General features: G+C 41.9%; 1 protein-coding gene across 4 annotated transcripts in view; it reads left to right on the forward strand.

Annotated features, from left to right (window-relative positions):
• HERC2 (HECT and RLD domain containing E3 ubiquitin protein ligase 2) overlaps positions 1-22,325 on the forward strand; it is a 425,948-nt gene that overhangs the window by 308,945 nt on the left and 94,678 nt on the right. For all 4 annotated transcript variants that reach the window (XM_078766738.1, XM_078766740.1, XM_068132745.2 and 1 more), the window contains exon 70: positions 6,976-7,129. In XM_078766738.1, the coding sequence (XP_078622864.1) occupies positions 6,976-7,129 (154 nt within the window). The remainder of the gene's footprint in view (positions 1-6,975; positions 7,130-22,325) is intronic.

The following is a 22,325-nucleotide window of genomic DNA, read 5'->3' on the forward strand; positions in this document are numbered from 1 at the left end:
CATTGGTTGAAAACTTATATTGATTTTAATACAAAGAGAAGAACAGAGGCAAAGACAGATTTTGAGAAGGACTTTTATAAACTGATGAATAATGCTGTATTTGGAAAGACAATGGAAAATGTTAGGAATAGGCAAAACATAAGACTCTTGGAAACAAGCAGCAAAATAAATTAATAGACCCAGTTTTCAAAGAGCAGAGGTTTTCAGAGAACTTTTGTGCTATTCATATGAAAAAAGAGTATTGAAATGGATAAACCTATTTATATAGGAGCATCAATTCTTGATTTATCAAAGTCATTAATGTATGATTACTTTTACAATAACTTAAGGAAGAAATATCAAGATGATGTTAATCTACTTTATAAGGATACAGATAGTTTTATTTTTAAAATTAATACAGAAGATGTTTATTCAGATATGATTGATGATATTGATATATATGATACGAGTAATTACAAGCCGGGTGATAAGTTGTTTTCTTCAAAGAATAAAAAGGTTATTGGAAAGTTTAAGGATGAATTGGGGGGTAAAGTAATGAGTGAATTTATAGGATTAAGATCAAAGGCTTATGTTATAAGTATATTGTTAATAATATTGAGAAGAGTGATAAAAAGTTCAAAGGAATATAGAAAGATGTTATTAAAGAAACAATAAACGTTGAAAATTATTATAATTGTTTGACTGATAAGAAAGAAGAGTATAGAAAAATGAGTACAATAATAAGTTATAAACATCAATTATATACAGAAGAGGTAAATAAGAAGGCGTTAGGAGCTTTTGATGATAAGAGGTTTATTTTAGAAAATGGAATTCATAGTGTCCCTTATGGATATAAGTGTAAGGATAAGTCTAAGTAATAAGATAATTATAAGTGATAAGACAAAAAAATGTGGGGTTAGGGATTTTAACGGGCTACCGCCGCCTTTTTTTTACTGATATTGTTACGTGCTCCTCCCCGACCCCCTGGTCACGGTGTACCTCCGAGCCCCGAGAGGAGTCACGGCAGAAAAATGTGTTATTCTGTATGTCAAAGATCAAGGGAGAAGTCACCACAATTGTTACTCACAAACAAATATTGTATTAAGATCACACAAGAATAACAGTACAACAATAATAGTATTCAAAAGTACAATCAATATGTCCTATGATGGTACCATCAGTTTTGTAATATTTAACTCACTGTGCTCCAAGTGAGTGAAACACGAACATTCCCCAATGTCTCTTATTCCCGGCTTCGAGACGAAATTGATTCGCTCCAGCGATCGCCAGAACGAGGTCCAATCGAGACCAGAATCCCGTGCGGATGGCAAATACAGTCACCCAGCCGTAGCTGCACAAAGGCGCCCTCAAGGCGCCTGGGAAATCCAAAGGCGCCCTACAGGCGACTGAGAGATCACACCCTCGGGTATGGACGAATTAACCTTCAAAAGGCCACGTCACACACACGCCCCAGATCGACGTCTGAATGCAGTGGAGATGGTCGAAAAGAGACGAAACCGCGAGCGAAGCACAAGTCCTGCGCGAGTCAAAATGGCCGACGGCCCGGTCTCGTGGCGCATGGCACGGCGATGATTCTCTCCTGAATCGATCGCAAAACCTGACACGCAGGTTGACCGGTCACAGCGATGACAACTCTGTCGTAGGAATCTCTTTCCCGGAAACCCGAAAGTTCACTAGTGACTGGCTCGCCAACGTTCGCTCCAGACCAAGTAGCCGCTATGCTTCTTGTCCGACCTCTCTCGCTCCGCCCTTTTTCTCCCTCTTCTTCCTCTGCGTTGTCCAGTTCCCGATCCGGTTTCGTGTTTCTTTTAACATTAACTTTTTACCTTTTGAAAACAGTTCATGAACAATAAACCTTTTGAAAACAATAATAGTACATGGAATCAGAAATATTTGCAGTGGATGCAAACCACCATAACGGAAGTGACGAATCCGTAACAATATATAAATGATAGAACCAACCATTAACCAAACTAAAGAGTGGAGGCATAGACAGCCTTGTTATATAAATGGAAAACATCATGAATGTGAGAAATATCAAATAATTATTGTTGAATAAATAACAGGGGTAAGAGTAGATAAAACAAATAAGCGAATACATTTAAATACGAATAAGTTAGAGGCTCTAAGAGGAAAACATCCTTAAGTGGACTGAAAACTTTGATGGTTGTCAAGAAATCAATGGTAAAATAATTTACTATAATCTCAAAATGTTATGTGGTTTGGGTGGGGTCAGATAAGATCATTAAAAGAAGTTTATCATTTCATATTGGCTCAACGGCGATACCTAAACCGAGAGTTAAATTCTAATGTAATATTTATGAATATTTTAGATGGTGATTCTGCTTTTAAGAACATTAAGCTATTACCTAAAAATGAAACACAAGTATTCGTTGGGTCTCTGTATGAGTATAATGAAAAATGGGGGAGGGAGGATAGGGGGTGCAATTTTTGGTGAGCTAGAGTGCTAGTCAATAAGTTTCCTTAATTTTCCCCCATTGACTTCAATGTTAAATTTTATGTGTCCTTGAACCCCCATTCTCCTTCTACTGATGTGGGCACGGGGAAGGAGAGAGGGGAAGGACAAAGGGGAAGGATATTCCTGGGGTGTATATACAGAGTTTGTTTAAAGCGAGTCGACTCTTTTCCAACCATGGAATTAACCAACACAGTACTTCAAAAATATACATAATAATGTAAACTAACTATGGAATACAATATTTATTAATAACGTTTGGTTTTAATATATTTTTTCCTTTGTAAAGCGAAATGTTTTCGCTACATTCAAGTTTAAAAATGAAGAGGAGTCATGGGCTCCATAGGCCTATGATAAGTCTCTGATGTGCATTTCTGTCCCCCGTCGCACAGCGTAGCGAAAGGGGGACTATGGCTTTCCCCTCTGTCCGTGTGTCCATCTGTCCGTGCGTGCGTGTGTGCGTGCGGGCGTGCGTGTTTGCGTGCATGCGGGCGTGCGTGCGTAAGCGAAGGACCGCATTCAAATTTGGTGTGTGGGTGCAACCCATGTCAGAATCCAAGATGGCCGCCGCCATGTATATCTGATGCCATGTATGTCTGAACCTTGTGAGATGAATATCTTAAAAAATAAGCGAAGTACCAACTTCTAATCTGGTGTGTGGGTGTATCTAGGCATAAGGAAGAAAGCTATTGAAAATTCGGTCGCCACGTCCAAATCCAAGATGGCCACCGCCATGTATGTCTGAACCTTGTGAGATGAATATATTGAACAATAAGCGAAGTACCAACTTCTAATCTGGTGTGTGGGTGTATCTAGGCATAAGGAAGGACGCTGTTTAAAATTGGGTCGCCACGTCAAAATCCAAGATGGCCGCCGCCATGTATGTCTGAACCTTGTGAGATGAATATATTGAACAATAAGCGAAGTACCAACTTCCAATTTGGTGTGGGTGTATCTCAGCATAAGGAAGAACGCTATTGAAAATTGGGTCGCCACGTCAAAATACAAGATGGCCACCACCATATATATGTCTGAACCTTGTGAGCGAAATATCTTGAAAAATAAGCGAAATACCAACTTCTAATTTGGTGTGTGGGTGTATCTTGGCATCAGGAAGAACGCTATTGAAAATTGGGTCGCCACGTCAAAATCCAAGATGGCCACCGCCATGTATGTCTGAAACTTGAGATGAATATCTTGAAAAATAAGCGAAGTACCAACTTCTAATTTGGTGTGTGGGGGTATCTCGGCATAAGGAATAACGCTATTGAAAATTGGGTCGCCACGTCAAAATACAAGATGGCCGCCACCATATATATGTCTGAACCTTGTGAGCGAAATATCTCGAAAAATAAGCGAACTACCAACTTCTAATCTGGTGTGTGGCTGTATCTAGGCACAAGGAAGAACGCTGTTTAAAATTGGGTCGCCACGTCAAAATCGAAGATGGCCGCCGCCATGTATGTCTGAACCTTGTGAGATGAATATCTTGAAAAATAAGCGAAGTACCAACTTGTAATTTGGTGTGTAGGTGTATCTCGGCATAAGGAAGAACGCTATTGAAAATTGGGTCACCACGTCAAAATCCAAGATGGCCGCCACCATATATATGTCTGAACCTTGTGAGCGAAATATCTTGAACTAGAACGGGCACTCGGTAGAGCGCATACCTTCGCCGCAGCTACTGTTCTGTACTTGGCATGGGAGTGTAGGGAACAGAACAGTGAACAGTTTGGTGCTGATTTCATGCAAATCGGATAAGAATTGACCGAGTTATGACAAACAAGATCGGGCATTGAATTCTGAACATTTTGGCATTAGTTGCATGCCAATTGGATAAAAATTGACCGCGCTATGGTAAAAATACGATTTTGACCTTTTCGTGACCTTGACCTTGACCTTTGACCCGATTGCTCCCAAAATCTAATCAAATGTGTCCCGTATAATAACCAATCATCCCACCAAATTTCATGCAATTCGGTTGAATACTTTTTGAGTTATGCGAATAACATACACACACACACACAGACATACAAATAAATACACAGCGATCAAAACATAACCTTCCGCTTTTGCGAAGGTAAAAATAAGCGAAGTACCAACTTCTAATCTGGTGTGTGGCTGTATCTCGGCACAAGCAAGAAGTCTGTTTAAAATTGGGTCGCCACGTCAAAATCCAAGATGGCCGCCGCCATGTATGTCTGAACCTTGTGAGATGAATATCTTGAAAAATAAGCGAAGTACCAACTTCTAATTTGGTGTGTGGGTGTATCTCGGCATAAGGAAGAACGCTCTCGGCATAAGGAATGTATGTCTGAACCTTGTGAGCGAAATATCATATCATAGCATGTTTTCTGCGTCTTCCACTTTGTCAACTCACATCACTTCACCGACGGGGGACCTCGGCGTAACGCTTGTAATGCTGAATCAACACGTCTTCGATCATAAATTACTTTTCTAAGAAACAAAGGTACATTTTGATTACAACTCAACCAAAAGAAACCAGGTAATGCCTGTTTCGTTCGGAGCGATTATACACTGGCACTGCCCAAAGAAGATGCGTTTCATAGCTACAGGAAATAAAATCATGAAATCTTTAATTATTTTTTTGTTTGTTTTTGCACGAGTTTTCAAGTCTGAATCGTGTTCACATCCAGGATTAATAAACAAACTCCATTTCACATGTGCAATTAACAGTTGTGAAATGAATACATAAACACAGACAGGAAATTGCCGAGAAATATTTCTTTGTTATTATTTTATAAGTTATGTGCACGTAAACTTTAAATTTTATTTTAAATCTTTAATTTTAAAAGTGTCATTTTGTATGCTGTAACGAAAAGAGTAACTTTGGTTTTCCCAGGACAGAAAGGTATACGGTAATGTTCTTATACACCGCCCATAAGACTTTTTCCCAGGGACGTTTCCATTTCAGCTGTATTCCTTATATAGTCAGAATGTTTCATTCTTTACACGTAGTCACAATAAAAAGCTACAATTAGGTACTCTGCACGTGGGGAGAGGGGCGGAGCATCGTTTACGTGTCGCCACTTAATCGTGGTAACAATTACGCGTTGCGTTTGTAAATGATATTTCCAAAATGAATAAAAGAATGAGGGAACAGAATGAGACATTCAATGCACGTTAACCCAGACTTGCACGGCATGTTGAGCAATATGGACATTGGAAGGTAATGTGTGCTCAGCAAACATACAAGAGCAGCTATAAAGAATCCGGACGAAGTATCGGATAATATTGTTTAAGGTCATCATTGCAGTGCGAGTCCGATGACGTCACCATGCGTGTACTGTTCTGCGAAACATTTCACTAATTAATGAACAGGACAAGGGGGTGGATTTACACTGTGTTACTCCAAGAGAAAAGTTCAAATTTATATAGGAACCATGGGGACTTTTGGGTCTTGGGGACATGGTAGAGGAACCATGGGAAGTCCCCATTACCTCTTATATTTGCCATACCTGCTCGATTGGAACAACTGCCGGAGTGAGTGATGGAGAGGAATGTGAAGGAGGGGGAGAGGAGTATAGAGAAGAGACGAGTGAGGGTGAGAGGAGACTGAGGGAGGGAGAGAGGTGCAAAGGGAGGAGAAGAGTGAGGGGGGGGTGGAAACTGTGGGAGGAGGAGAGGAGTGGAGGGGAGAGGAAACTGTGGGAGGAGGAGAGGAGTGGAGGGGAGAGGAAACTGTGGGAGGAGGAGAGGAGTAAATGGAAGAGAGGAGTGAGGGTGAGAGGAGTAAAGGGATGAGAGGAGTGAGGGGGAGAGGAGTAAAGGGAAGATAGGAGTGGGGAGGAGTTGGAAGGGAGTGAGGGGAGAGGAGTAAAGGGAAGAGGAGTGAGGAGTTGGAGAGGAATGAGGGGGAGAGAGGAGTGGAGTGATGGGGGAGGTGGGGGGGGGGGGGAGAGATGAATGAGGGGGAAAGGAGATGAGTGATGGGTAACATATTATGTAAAGTAAATATATTGTGTGGATTGCATCATTTGTGGATCTGATGAATTGCCAGTAATCATTTTGTAAAACTGAATGTGCATCATCAAATTCAAGATGTCCAAATGTCACACACATATCCATGCCCGTGGGATTCCCATGGGTGCCCCCACTCATATCTTGTATATTGCGAACTGCGGGGTCTGTCCATTCGTTCGTCTGTCTCCCGTTTATGGGGGCTGCTTTCTGCGCTGTGTTTGAAAAGCTCCTCATGCAGGCAAAGCTCAACATTCACTTTTTAAATTATGGGAGAACAGGCATGAATAATGTTAATGTCAAATTTTATTTTGTAAGCAGGATAATTTACACACTTTGTCGACAAATCCAACCTCCGCCGCCTGATGTTGTAACACCATTTCATAGTGTGCGGTATATGAATTTCGATAGTTCCCTTTAATTATCTATTTAAGAAGGAATAAGTGTTTGAATTGGTCATTTTTGATATTGCCTCTGGTTCCTACTTCCACCTTTCTTTTTCCTACCTGCACCATCAGGTGACAGAGATGCTTTTGGAGTTGTGTGTTACCGAGTTAGAAGATGTCGCTTCAGATTCAATAAACGGACGGAGAGCAGCTCAGCCTGTCGTTGCTGAAAGTTGTCATCCATACGTGGATGATACCAGCACCACAGGAACCATACGCATACCTGGTATTATTCTGTCCTGTTTTCTGTTCTCTTCCTTCATCTGACAGCGAAAATAAATTACGTGTTAAAGTGCCACGGACATGATTATTGACATCAGCAAAAAAAGAGGCTGATTAATCGTATTGATATTGAATTAGAGTGAGCACCAACCGTCATGTTATTGCATTGTGTATGTCATAATGACCGTACTGCAGCTCTCACATGTGACATTGCGCTCTGAGATTATCCACCAAGTAACAAATAAAGCTACGAACTGAGATTGATAAAGAAGAGTACAGTTGAGATGAAATAAGTTTTTCTCCCCCCCCCCCCCTGTTTCTACTTGTATTGGACTTGGTACAAAGGAGGAGATGTGGAATAGATTGGGATCAAGATGACTAACTGGAGGAGCTTAGCTTTGCAGGTGACATCTTTATGCTATCTGACACTAAGCAAAGTACGCAAGACAAAGAAAAATGATCTGCAGGAGTATGCCGTGCAAGTAGGACAGAAACTCGACACGTACAGAACAGACTTGAGATTGCATGCATCAGACAACAATGCTGTCATGTGTAATGACTTGGCCAAAAGACCCAAAAGTCCCCATGAACCCAAAAAGTCCTTGATGACCCAAAATTCCCCGAGGACCCAAAAAGTCCTTGATGACCCAAAAGTCCCTGAGGACCCAAAAGACCCAAAAGTCCTTAATGACCCAAAGGCCCAAAAAGTCCTTGATGACCCAAAAGTCCCCAAGGACCCAAAAGATCCAAACGTCCCTGAGGACCCAAAAGACCCAGATGACCCAAAATTCCTTAATGACCCAAAAGTCCCCAAGGACCCAAAAAATCCTTGATGACCCAAAAGTCCTTGATTACCCAAAACTCCCTGAGGACCAAAAAGACCCAGATGACCCAAAATTCCCTGAGGACCAAAAAGACCCAGAAGACCCAAAAGTCCCCGAGAACCCAAAAGATCCAAAAGACTCAGAAGACCCAAAAGACCCCCAAGTCCGGCACGCAGGTGTGCTACGAGGTGGTGAAGACCAATGACAATTTGGTACAACGGACCAACGGGCCCCCTAAAAAAAAACCACCTTTAGAGGCCATTTTTCCCTGCAAGCAGGGGTTGGCCTTTTTTGGGAACCGTGGTTGTTGTTGTTTTTCGGTCCCCTTTTTGAAGCAATGTTTTATGGCCGGATGCCCTTCCTGACGCCAACCCTTTTTGCCGCCTTTAACGACAAGCAGGGAATTACCAGTGAACTGGTACTCAATTTGCCGACCTCGGAAGGATGACAGGCTGAGTCAACCCCCCTGGCGTTAATTCAGCGATTGGACCGGGATTCGAACCCAGGATCCTAGGATCCTAAGCCGGCACCCTAGCCGCTAGCCCAACACCAGGAATACCAACGGGCCCCCTAGTGCATGTAAAATGTTGACAAGTTGACGTATCTAGCGTCACTCTGGCAGGATGGGAAGATTCAGATGCTCTACAAATAATACTTAAAGCAAAAGTAACATTTATAAGGATTAAGGAAATCTGGAAATCAAACAAAATCCAACACAAGAACGGAGCTTCAGGTATTTAATAGCAGTGTAAAATTGGTTCTATTTGGCGGTGAAACATAGAAAGTAACCAGTCATTGCACATGAACTAGAATCCTTTATTGTAGCTGTCACAAAAATATATTATGAATCCTCTGGTTACATAGAATGAGCAAGAAGGAGGTAGAAAGTTTGTCATGGGTCCAGGGCAGACAAAAATGGCATGAGTTCCTCAAGAGGCTCCATTTACCACCAGGCATGACAGGATCTGAAGCAAGTAAGCAATGCAGCATTGAACAAATTTTACTCAATAATATTATGGTATTGTGAGCTTATTTTACAGACTTGATGTCATGGCAGTTTGAAATAATACACTCGTTAAGCTTGTAGATGAATGTTTGCAGTCATGCTGCGGAGCAATACTAAGTAAGGCTCAGAGCACTGGCACAATACAGCAATACATGGTGAGGTGCACAGTACCCCTCTCCCCCATACATGAGAACAGTATGAGCAATACATGGTGAGGTGCACAGTACCCCTCTCCCCCATACATGACAACAGTATGAGCAATACATGGTGAAGTGCACAGTACCCCTCTCCCCCATACATGAGAACAGTATGAGCAATACATGGTGAGGTGCACAGTACCCCTCTCCCCCATACATGACAACAGTATGAGCAATACATGGTGAGGTGCACAGTACCCCTCTCCCCCATACATGACAAAAGTATGAGCCAGGTAGTAGGCATTAATTAATCCCTGTGCATCCAAACAAGTACTGCAATGTGACAGTACCAGCCTACTCACAAATATATCGATAGTTTGTATTCACATCATCCTGTCATTGTTAATGGATACATGTTAGGTTCACAATGCAGCATCTGCTTGGAGTTAAATGGCTCGAGCAAGAGATGGCCCCTGGGAAAGGGGGTATACATAGCACTTGAGTTGTTTGCAGGAATACGGGGAAAACTTGAAATCTGCCTGCATGGAAGTAGGGTTAAAGACTAGCTGAGGCCATCGCTTTGTTGTTAAATATATAAATAAACAAAAAGCAAACCATTGACACTTGATCTTGTCATGGTGCGGAGCTTCTGTTTTCTGTCTATTCCCTCTAATGGACCTCCAGCTCTTGCAGCACAACAGTACAGATTTACAACACCAGCATACAGAACTGTTCGTACTTTTATATTAAATATTTTAAGCCTAATGGTGGAAAATCCAGTTGTGATGAGCATAATCGCACTCTGGGCCATATCATTTGTTAATGTGCAGCAGATGTCTGTCTGATACCTTACTTGATGCATCTGACGAGTTTCAAGATGTTCACCTGAACTACATAAGGTTGTCAAATGGCCACACACCATCGTTCATAAAGTCCCAAAAACTGGACAACAACAACAATTTTTTTTCTCTCCCTCACTCCTGCCCTCTCTATCGCTCTCTACCCCTCTACAAGATTGACACTCACGGAAGAGCATTTAATGATGTAGGGTATGAACTGACAGTAGGGCCGTGGTGCATTTCTTCGACATGATAAACAAGGGAATAAACAAAGAGGAATTAATAAGGGTGAATGGGGGTAATAACGATTGTGTGTAAGGCACGACCTGAGATAGTGATGCTCTGCAATGTTGAAGCCTTGAAAGACAATTCCAAAGATGGAAAAATCAAGGAATAAAAGAGTCAAGGTGTGCAGTGAGCCTGGATGTTTGGGAACAGGTATAGTCTTAAACTAGGACGACACTCAGTACAGCGCATACCATCGCCAGGCTGAACAGTTTATGTTTTGTATCCCACCGATAGGCCAGATCTGGATTCGGACCTGAACCAAAATCTAATCGGCTTGTTCTTGTCACCGAAACAACTCATCCACAACCTTTTGAGATATCGTGCTATTTGTATATCGTTTTTGGCTCTATCTCTCTCTGGTGAAGAATCACTTTAAAAATTATCGTAACCATATCCAGATCTTCAACAAAATCTAATTGATTCATCCTTGTCACTCAACCAACCTGTCCATCAAATTTTGTCCGTATCTGTCCACAAATTTTGAGATGTCCTCAAAGGAGCCTGATGTTGGCTTAGCGGTTGGGGTGCTGGCTTGGGATCCTAGGATCCTGGGTTCGAATCTCGGTCGATCGCTGAATTAACGCCAGGGGGGTTGACTCAGCCTGTCATCCTTCCGAGGTTGGAAAATTGAGTACCAGCTCACTGGTAATTCCCTGTGTGTCGCAAGAGGTGACTAACAGGGTTGGTGGCAGGAAGGGCATCCGGCCATAAAACATTGATTCAAAAAGGGAACCACGGTGCCCAAAAAAGGCCAACCAATGCTCTGAAGGAAAAATGGCCTCAAAAGGTGGTTCTTCTGTCCACAAATTTTGAGATGTCCTGCTAACAGGCAGACAAACAGATAGCCAAGGGTGAAAGGTGGCAGAGGTGGCAGAGGTAATCAATGTTTCCCAATTCATTTTTTTTTCCGCACTTGCCAGCAACACAGCTGTGAGACTTTGGGGGTCAGTCTTTTTTTTTTCCTTCCACAAAAAAATATTTATAACTTTATCTGCTCCTGTCACTTTTGGTTTTATTATATTTTCTTATTTATTATACATTTCCTTTTATTATTGTTTTTGTAAGATTTGTAGTTTCAGCTCAAAGATGATTTGTAATGCATAAACGTTAATGCTTTGCTTTTCACCCCTCAGCCCAAATTGGGCTAAGGGGTATTGTCGTCACGGGCGGCGTCCAGGCGTCCGTCAACTTTTGGTTTCCATCAATTTCAAGGAGAACGGCTTGTCCGATTAAATCCATTTTTTCAGTGTGTGTTGGGGTTGAGTAGAGGAAGGTTCCCTTCGAAAATGGGCACGCTGCGATTTTCAATATGGCCGCCACGGCAGCCATCCAGGCATCCGTCAACTTTTGGTTTCCGTCAGTTTCGAGCAGAACGGCTTGTCCGATTAAATCCATTTTTGCAGTGTGTGTTGCGGTTGAGTAGAGGAAGGTTTCTTTCGAAAATGGGTGCGCTGCGATTTTCAAAATGGCCGCCACGGCAGCCATCTTAAAATTGGTTTCCGTCAATTTTGAGCAGAACGGCTTGTCCATTTAAATCCATTTTTGCAGTGTGTGTTGGGGTTGAGTAGAGGAAGGGGCCTTTCGAAAATGGGCACGCTGCGATTTTCAATATGGCCACCATGGCAGCCATCTTGAAATTAGTTTCCGTCAATTTCGAGCAGAACGGCTTGTCCGATTAAATCCATCTTTGCAGTGTGTGTTGGGGTTGAGTAGAGGATGATTCATGGGTGCGAAATGGGTTAATGGGTTCATGGGCGAAAATTTCATTACTTGCAGTTCCTGCTCGGTATACATCTTCGCTTCAAATAACAAATTATAATCAATGCTTCCTTTCACCATGCATGGGCTGAGGGGTTACGCCTGCTTTGCGGTGCTATTTATTGCACTTGTGTTAGTGTTGCACAACCACTTTTCACACTCGTGTTGGTGTTGAAAAACCACTTGTCTCACTTGTGTTAGTGTTGGAAACCACTTTTCATACGTGTTAGCTGTTAGTGTTGAATAACCACTTTTCGTACTTGTGTTAGTGTTGAATAACCACTTTTCGTACTTGTGTTAGTGTTGAATAACCACTTTTCGTACTTGTGTTAGTGTTGAAAACCACTTTTCATACTTGTGCTAATGTTGAATAACAACTTTTCGTACTTGTGTTAGTGTTAAAAACCACTTTTCATACTTGTGTTAGTGTTGAAAAACCACTTTTCATACTTGTGTTTGTGTTGAAAACCACTTTCCGCACTTGTGTTGGTGTTGAAAACCACTTTCCAACTTGTTTTGGTGTTGAAAACCACTTTTTGCACTTGTGTTAGTGTTGCACAACCACTTTTCGCACTCATGCCAGTGTCTAAAACCACTTTTCGTACTTGTGTTTGTGTTGCACAACCACTTTTCGCACTCATACCAGTGTTGAAAACAAACTTTCCGCACTTGTGTTATTGTTGAAAACTGCTTTCCACACTCGTGTTTGTATTGAAAACCACTTTCCGCACTCGTGTTGGTGTTGAAAAACCACTTTCCGCACTTGTGTTAGTGTTGAAAACTACTTTTCGTACTTGTGTTTGTGTTGCACAACCACTTTTCGCACACATGCCAATGTTGAAAGCCACTTTTCACACTCATGCCAGTGGTGAAAACCACTTTTCGCACTCATGCCAGTTTTGAAAACCACTTTTCGCACTCATGCCAATGTTGAAAACCACTTTTCGTACTTGTGTTAGTGTTGAATAACCACTTTTCGTACTTGTGTTAGTGTTGAATAACCACTTTTCGTACTTGTGTTAGTGTTGAAAACCACTTTTCATACTTGTGTTAATGTTGAATAACAACTTTTCGTACTTGTGTTAGTGTTAAAAACCACTTTTCATACTTGTGTTAGTGTTGAAAAACCACTTTTCATACTTGTGTTTGTGTTGAAAACCACTTTCCAACTTGTTTTGGTGTTGAAAACCACTTTTTGCACTTGTGTTAGTGTTGCACAACCACTTTTCGCACTCATGCCAGTGTCTAAAACCACTTTTCGTACTTGTGTTTGTGTTGCACAACCACTTTTCGCACTCATACCAGTGTTGAAAACAAACTTTCCGCACTTGTGTTATTGTTGAAAACTGCTTTCCACACTCGTGTTTGTATTGAAAACCACTTTCCGCACTCGTGTTGGTGTTGAAAAACCACTTTCCGCACTTGTGTTAGTGTTGAAAACTACTTTTCGTACTTGTGTTTGTGTTGCACAACCACTTTTCGCACACATGCCAATGTTGAAAGCCACTTTTCACACTCATGCCAGTGGTGAAAACCACTTTTCGCACTCATGCCAGTTTTGAAAACCACTTTTCGCACTCATGCCAATGTTGAAAACCACTTTTCGTACTTGTGTTTGTGTTGAAAACCACTTTTTGTACTTGTGTTGTGTTGCAAATCCACTTTTAGTATTTGTGTTAGTGTTGAAAACCGCTTTTCACACTCATGCCAGTGTAGAAAACCACTTTTCGCACTCATGCCAGTGTTGAAAACGACTTTCCCCACTTGTGGTAGTGTTGAAAACCACTTTTTGTACTTGTGTTTGTGTTGCACAACCACTTTTTGTAATCATGCCAGTGTTGAAAACCACTTTTCGCACTTGTGGTCGTGTTAAAAACCACTTTTCGCACTTGTGGTCGTGTTGAAAAACCACTTTTTGTACTTGTTTTCGTGTTGAAAACTACTTTTCGTACTTGTGTTGGTGTTGCACACCCACTTTTCGCACTCATACCAGTGTTGAAAACCACTTTTTGTACTCGTGTTAGTGTTGAAAAACCACTTTTCGTACTTGTGTTAGTGTTGAAAACTACTTTCCGCACTCGTGTTGGTGTTGAAAACCACTTTTCATACTTGTGTTTGTGTTGAAAACCACTTTTCGTACTTGTGTTGTGTTGCAAAACCACTTTTCATATTTGTGTTGGTGTTGAAAACCACTTTTCGTACTTGTGCTTGTGTTGCACAACCACATTTCGCACTCATACCAGTGTTGAAAACCACTTTCCGCACTCGTGTTGGTGTTGAAAAACCACTTTTCGTACTTGTGTTAGTGTTGAAAAACCACTTTTTGTACTAGTTTTCGTGTGGAAAACTACTTTTCGTACTTGTACTTGTGTTGGTGTTTCACAACCACTTTTCGCACTCATACCAGTGTTGGAAGCCACTTTCCGCACTCGTGTTGGTGTTGAAAAACCACTTTTCATACTTGTGTTAGTGTTGAAAAATGACTTTTCGTACTTGTGGTGGGGTTGAAAAATGACTTTTCGTATTTATGTTGGGGTTGAAAACCACTTTTTGCACTTGTTTTAGTGTTGCACAACCACTTTTCGCACTCACGCCAGTGTTGAAAACCACTTTTTGCACTTATGTTAGTGTTGCACAACCACCTTTCGCACTCGTGCCAGTGTTGAAAACCACTTTTTGCACTTGTGTTAGTGTTGCACAACCACTTTCCGTGCTCATGCCAGTGTTGAAAACCACTTTTTGCACTTATGTTGTGTTGCAAAACCACTTTTCGTATTTGTGTTGGTGCTGAAAAACCACTTTTCGTACTTGTGTTCGTGTTGAAAATTACTTTCCGTACTTGTGTTTGTGTTGAAAACTACTTATCGTACTTGTGTTTGTGTTGCACAATCACTTTTCGCACTCATGCCAGTGTTGAAAACCACTTTTGCACTTGTGTTAGTGTTGCACAACCACTTTTCGCACTCATGCCAGTGTTGAAAACCACTTTTTGCACTTGTGTTAGTGTTGCACAACCACGTTTCACACTCATGCCGGTGTTGAAAACCACTTTTTGCACTTGTGTTGTGTTGCAAAACCACTTTTCGTATTTGTGTTGGGGTTGAAAACCACTTTTTGCACTTGTGTTAGTGTTGCACAACCACTTTTTGCACTCATGCCAGTGTTGAAAACCACTTTTTGCACTTGTGTTGGTGTTGCCCAACTACTTTCCGCACTCATGCCAGTGTTGAAAACCACTTTTTGCACTTGTGTTGTGTTGCAAAACCACTTTTCGTATTTGTGTTGGTGTTGATAACCACTTTTCGTACTCGTGTTGGACTGTTGGTGTTGAAAAACCACTTTTCGCACTTGTGTTGGTGTTGAAAAAACACTTTTCGCACTCATGCCAGTGTTGAAAACCACCTTTCGTTCTTGCGTTTGTGTTGCACAACCACTTTTCGGACTCATGCCAGTGTTGAAAACCACTTTTCGTACTTGTGTTTGTGTTGCACAATCGCTTTTCGCACTCATGCCAGTGTTGAAAATCACTTTTCATGCTTGTGTTTGTGTTGCACAACCACTTTTCGCATTCGTGTTGGTGTTGAAAAACCACTTGTCTCACTTGTGTCAGTGTTGAAAACCACTTTTCATACTTGTGTTAGTGTTGAATAACCACTTTTCGTACTTGTGTTTGTATTGAAAACCACTTTCCGCACTTGTGTTGGTGTTGAAAAACCACATGTCTCACTTGTGTTAGTGTTGAAAATCCACTTTTCATGTTTGTGTTAGTCTTGAAAACCACTTTTCATGCTTGTGTTGTGTTGCAAAACCACTTTTCCTATTTGTGTTAGTGTTGAAAACCACTTTTCGAACTTGTGTTTGTGTTGCACAACCACTTTTCGCACTCATGGCAGTGTTGAAAACCACTTTTCGTACTTGTGTTTGTGTTGCACAATCACTTTTCGCACTCATGCCAGTGTTGAAAACCACTTTTCGTGCTTGTGTTTGTGTTGCACAACCACTTTTCGCATTTGTGTTGCTGTTGAAAAACCACTTCTCTCACTTGTGTTAGTGTTGAAAACCACTTTTCATACTTGTGTTTGTGTTGAATAACCACTTTTCGTACCTGTGTTTGTGTTGCACAACCACTTTCCGCACTCATGTTGGTGTTGAAAAACCACTTGTCTCACTTGTGTTAGTGTTGAAAAACCACTTTTCATGTTTGTGTTAGTGTTGAAAACCACTTTTCATGCTTGTGTTGTGTTGCAAAATCACTTTTCCTATTTGTGTTCGTGTTGAAAACCACTTTTCGAACTTGTGTTTGTGTTGCACAACCACTTTTCGCACTCATGGCAGTGTTGAAAACCACTTTTCGTACTTGTGTTTGTGTTGCACAACCACTTTTTGTAATCATGCCAGTGCTGAAAACCACTTTTCGCACTTGTGGTAGTGTTGAAAAACCACTTGTCTCACTTATGTTAGTGTTGAAAACCACTTTTCATACTTGTGATTGTGTTGAAAACCACTTTTTGTACTTGTTCGTGTTGAAAATCTACTTTCTGCACTTGTGCGAGTGTTGAAAACCACTTTTCGTACTTCTGTTTATGTTGCACAACCACTTTTCGCACTCATACCAGTGTTGAAAACCACTTTCCGCACTCGTGTTTGTGTAGAAAAACCACTTTTCGTACTTGTGTTAATGTTGAAAACTACTTTTCGTACTTGTGTTTGTGTTGCATAACCACTTTTCGCACTTATGCCAGTGTTGAAAACGACTTTCCACACTTGTGGCCGTGTTGAAAACCACTTTTTGTACTTGTGTTTGTGTTGCACAACCACTTTTCGCACTCGTGTTGGTGTTGAAAAACCACTTGTCTCTCTTGTGTTAGTGTTGAAAACCACTTTTCATGCTTGTGTTGTGTTGCAAAACCACTTTTCGTATTTGTGTTGGTGTTGATAACCACTTTTCGTACTCGTGTTGGTGTTGAAAAAACACTTTTTGTACTTGCGTTTGTGTTGCAGAACCACTTTTTGTACTTGTGTTGTGTTGCAAAACCACTTTTCGTATTTGTGTTAGTGTTGAATAACCACTTTTCCTACTTGTGTTAGTGTTGAATAACAACTTTTCATACTTGTGTTGGTGTTGAAAACCACTTTTCATACTTGTGTTAGTGGTGAATAACGACTTTTCGTACTTGTGTTAGTGTTGAATAACCACTTTTCATACTTGTGTTGGTGTTGAATAACCACTTTTCGTACTTGTGTTTGTGTTGAAAACCACTTTTCATACTTGTGTTAGTGTTGAATAACCACTTTTCGTACTTGTGTTTGTGTTTAAAACCACTTTTCATACTTGTGTTAGTGTTGAATAACCACTTTTCATTCTTGTGTTAGTGTTGAATAACCACTTTTCGTACTTGTGTTTGTGTTGAAAACCACTTTTCATACTTGTGTTGGTGGTGAATAACGACTTTTCGTACTTGTGTTAGTGTTGAATAACCACTTTTCGTACTTGTGTTAGTGTTGAAAACCACTTTTCATACTTGTGTTAGTGTTGAATAACCACTTTTCAAACTTGTGTTGGTGTTGAAAACCACTTTTCGTACTTGTGTTGGTGTTGAATAACCACTTTTCGTACTTGTGTTTGTGTTGAAAACCACTTTTCATGCTTGTGTTAGTGCTGAAAACCACTTTTCGTACTTGTGTTGGTGTTGAAAACCACTTTCCAACTTGTTTTGGTGTTGAAAACCACTTTTTGCACTTGTGTTAGTGTTGCACAACCACTTTTTGCACTCATGCCAGTGTTGAAAACCACTTTTCGCACTCATGCCAGTGTTGAAAACCACTTTTTGCACTCATGCCAGTGTTGAAAACCACTTTTCATACTTGTGTTTGTGTTGAAAACCACTTTTTGTACTTGTGTTGTGTTGCAAAACCACTTTTCGTATTTGTGTTAGTGTTGAAAACCACTTTTCACACTCATGCCAGTGTTGAAAACCACTTTTCGTACTTGTGTTGTGTTGCACAACCACTTTTCGCACTTATGCCAGCCAGTGTTGAAAAGCACTTTTCGTACTTGTGTTTGTGTTGCACAACCACTTTTCGCACTCATGCCAGTGTTGAAAACCACTTTTCGTACTTGTGTTTGTGTTGCACAACCACTTTTTTTTCATCATGCCAATGTTGAAAACCACTTTTCGTACTTGTGTTTGTGTTCCACAATCACTTTTCGCACTCATGCCAGTGTTGAAAACCACTTTTCGTACTTGTGTTTGTGTTGCACAACCACTTTTCGCACTCGTGTTGGTGTTGAAAAACCACTTGTCTCACTTGTGTTCGTGTTGAAAACCACTTTTAGTGTTAGTGTTGAAAGAGACAGCGCAAGTCACTATGGATGTGTTGACCCGTTTTGGAATTCTCCGCTGGAAGGCCTCGTTCCCTGCCCCGATCCTCACTGGTTGCATGCTCCACCAGCCCTCTGGTCACCAGCTTGCTTGTCTCAGATCCCAGATGCGCTAACAACTCCGGTCTGTCTTCCACTCTGGATTTTATAAGCCATGGATGGGCAGCTTCCTCCATCTTGGCAGCGGCGCTGGGGTTACCGCGATTCCGCTCCCACAATTGCTCTCAAGGCTAGCAAGATTCTTGCCTTCCTATTGGCTCGTACTGTCTGTAGGTGTCATTCATTGATTGTGCCCATCTCCTGCTGTGCTGCCGTCGACCAGGACGGGGCATCATTTGTTGAGGACATTGGACCCAACTCCCACCTCTTCCGCTGCACAGTTTCGTGGTACTTTGATACTCTCTCATGGATTGCTGTCTCGTACTGTTGGTTTTGTATTGTTCATTGTTGTAAAGCGTATATGGATGCGAGAGAGAGAGAGAGAGAGAGAGAGAGAGAGAGAGAGAGAGAGAGAGACAGAGACAGAGACAGAGACAGAGACAGAGACAGAGACAGACAGAGACAGAGAGAGACAGAGACAGAGAGAGACAGAGACAGAGAGAGACAGAGACAGAGACAGACAGAGACAGAGACAGACAGAGACAGACAGAGACAGAGACAGACAGAGACAGACAGACAGACAGACAGACAGACAGAGACAGACACAGACAGACACAGACAGAGACAGACAGAGACAGACAGTGACAGACAGAGACAGACAGAGACAGACAGAGACAGACAGAGAAATAAAGAGAGAGAGAGAGCAGAGAGAGAGATAGACATATAGAGATATAGTCCATGGGCCAGGCCAGATATCGGTACCACCTGGGGTGACCAAACCTAAGTGGTACTAAAATGTTTATTGGGTCAATATAAGTACATTAAGATGTGATAGCCTTTCCACACTGGCAGCTTTGTCAGTTTTTTGTAAAAACTTCAAATTCACCCAATAGCGGCATTGCGTAATTCATTTAAATCTTGCGGTATGCAAAGATCACATCTAATTTCAGTCAATACAGAAATAAAACCATGTGAGAAATGCTACTATATTGTAATTATTAAACATCAGAGCAAAATAAATGCATTTCCTATTTGTCTGTACTTTCTTATTGGATAATTGTGTACTCACGTTCAGCTCTTTTTCTAGGAAGAGTTAATTGCGGATAGATGTAAGCTTTTTTTTCAGCTCCTTTTTTTTTTCTTTTTTTTCTTTTTTTGTTTGTTTGTTTTGTATACAAGATCGAGGCTCGTGAAAGAGCTAACATTAATCACACAAAAAGACAAACCGACACACAAAACACAAAAAACAAGGGGAGCGGCAGACAAGATGGGGAGAGAGGGGGAAGGACACAAAAGAGAGGGGGAAGAGGGGGAAGGACACAAACACAACATTTGAGAGCAGGGACATCGGGAGGACTTGGGGGGAGGTGGGAGAGGAATAAAACATATGAACACTGCAAGGACTCTGGGGTGAATTACCGGGGGTAGAAAAGATCAAGGTTTTCGATGAGGGAAGATAAGAGATGGTGGTGAACAGCTGTTTTAAAGACCTGGAGGGAGGAGTGGGATTGAAGGGAGTGGGGGAGTTTGTTCCAGAGGCGGGAGAAAAGGGGAATGAAAGAGTGAAAGTGAGCAGAGAGCCTAGACTTTGGCAGTTTAACCATAAGAGGGTTGCAGGCAGATCTTGAGCGACCTGAAGGAATATTGGGGGGACAGAGCACAGAGAGAGCTGGGGGAGCAAGGCCGGAGAGGAGTCGGTAGAAGACAGAAAGACCACCAACCTGCCTGCGGTGAGTGAGTGAAAGGCCCTCGGAGTTGACTACATCGCAGGAGATTCCAATGATTCTGAAAGCTTTGGCCTCAACAGCGTGAAGCCGAGCAAGGTGTGAGGCAGGAGCACCAGCCCAGAGGGGGGAACAGTATTCCATTGAGCTGCGGATGAAAGCCTTGTATGTGGTGAGGAGCTCAGGTGTGCCAAGGAAGGACTTCGCACGACGGAGGATGCCCAGTCGGCGACTGGCTTTGGAGGCCAGCTTGGAAATGTGGTTTTCCCAAGAAAGATCATGGCAGATAGTGAGACCCAAAAGCTTGAGCGACAGAACTTCTTGGAGAGGATTGTTGAGAAAGTAGATGGGAGGGTTGTCCAGTCGGTCCTTTCGGAGAGACATTGTAAGAGTGTGAGATTTGTGAGATTTGTTCGTCCTTTGATGGAACTGGTGAGATATCTGGCTATGCAAGTTATCTTTTGCAGTTCTAATTAAGGTTAATTAAGTTTGATTAGTTAAGATCAGTTAACTATGGTAATATCCTGTCCTTTTCTAAGATTAACTTACCAGTGAGGTCAAGATGTGGCAGATCTTAGATAAGATTTTGTTTTGCTTTCAATGGTACTGTCAGAACAAAGAATGCATTGGATTGCTGGAACACGGATTGCAGCTTGTACATTGCAGGTGTCTACTGTAGTGTGCTGACGTCCTGAGGTGTACATGATGGATCCACCAAGTAGAGATGAAGGTGCCACCCTGCCAAGGAAGCGAGCACGCACTGACTATCATTCATTGCTCTAATGAAGACTCCGACTCCCTGGTGTCACCACAAGATCTGGACTCATGGAACACTTTGCTCAGGGCTGCAGAGATCAGACAGCATGCTCCACTTCTGGATGTAGCCAAAGGCATTGAAGAAGGACAAATACCACAATTGCAGTATCATCGCAAATGCCGTAGCATTTTCACCATGAAGAAGTCTCTTGACTCTCTCCTTTCCAAAGACCCCAAAGATGAACCTGGAGAGGTCAGTTCAAGAAGATCAGCTAGGGATGCGCCAGGTACATCAAGAGTGTATGATAAAATCTGCATTTTCTGCAACAAGTCGAGCAGATACCTAAAAGGACACAATACAAGGGAACCCCTCATCCAGTGTGTTGAGTTACGTGCAGATGCCAGGGTTCGCAACGCAGCAACCAAAAAACTGGATCCAAGAATCCTTGCCTTACTGAGCAGAGACCTTGTTGCTGCAGAGGGGCATTACCACAAGTCCTGCTACAAACTGTACACAAAAGACGAGTCTTCTGCCAGCTCTGGTGCAGGTGAGGAGAATGAACAAAGAGAGGATGCAGAGTATGAGGAAGCAGTGAGACAAGCCTACGAGGAACTCTTCTTGTATATCAGGAATGAATTCTTTCCCAATCCTGAAATACTGCCTATGACAGACCTCACAGGTAGGCTAGAGAGATCCATGAACGCACATGGCATCACCCAAATGAAACCCTCAACGAAGAAACATGTTCGTCGTGAGCTGGGAGGATCACTCCACTTTGTCTCTGATGAGAAAGGAAAGATTCTCCTCTATCCAGACAGCCTTTCCATGGATGATCTTGCCAAACAAGCCCACAACATGAAGAAGGATCTGCAAGAAGCAAGGACTGCCAGCTCTGGAGATGTCTTAACCAAAGCAGCAATGCAGCTGAGGAATCAGATCAAGAAGCAAGACGTCAGTCAAGCATGGCCACCCAATACAGAGCAGAGTGTCATTCCCGAATTGGTCAAGGAATTCCTGTATACCCTGCTGACTGGAGAGTGTGACTGTGCAAATCTCTCCAAGAGAGTCCAACGTCTTGCCACTTCTTCTGGCAGTGATTTGGTCTTTGCTGTCACCCGTGGCATGTCACCCGAAACGTGAAACTGTACTTAATTTAATAATGTTAAGAGCCAAAGAAAAAGTGTCATGGATGCATGTTGATTCTACTGAATCAAAGACCTTGCTTAAAACAGGAAACCTAGAGTCTGATTTGTCACAGGGTGTGACTTGACAAAAACCATAAATATTTTGTTCAACTTGCATAAATATTTTGTTAAGTTAAGTTCGAATTTTTTTGAAAACAACCCACTTCATCTACAAAATCTGCCTTTATGTACGAGAATGACT

This window comes from Myxine glutinosa, chromosome 12 (assembly GCF_964187855.1).
Source record: "Myxine glutinosa chromosome 12, kmMyxGlut1.1, whole genome shotgun sequence".
NCBI lineage: Eukaryota > Metazoa > Chordata > Myxini > Myxiniformes > Myxinidae > Myxine > Myxine glutinosa.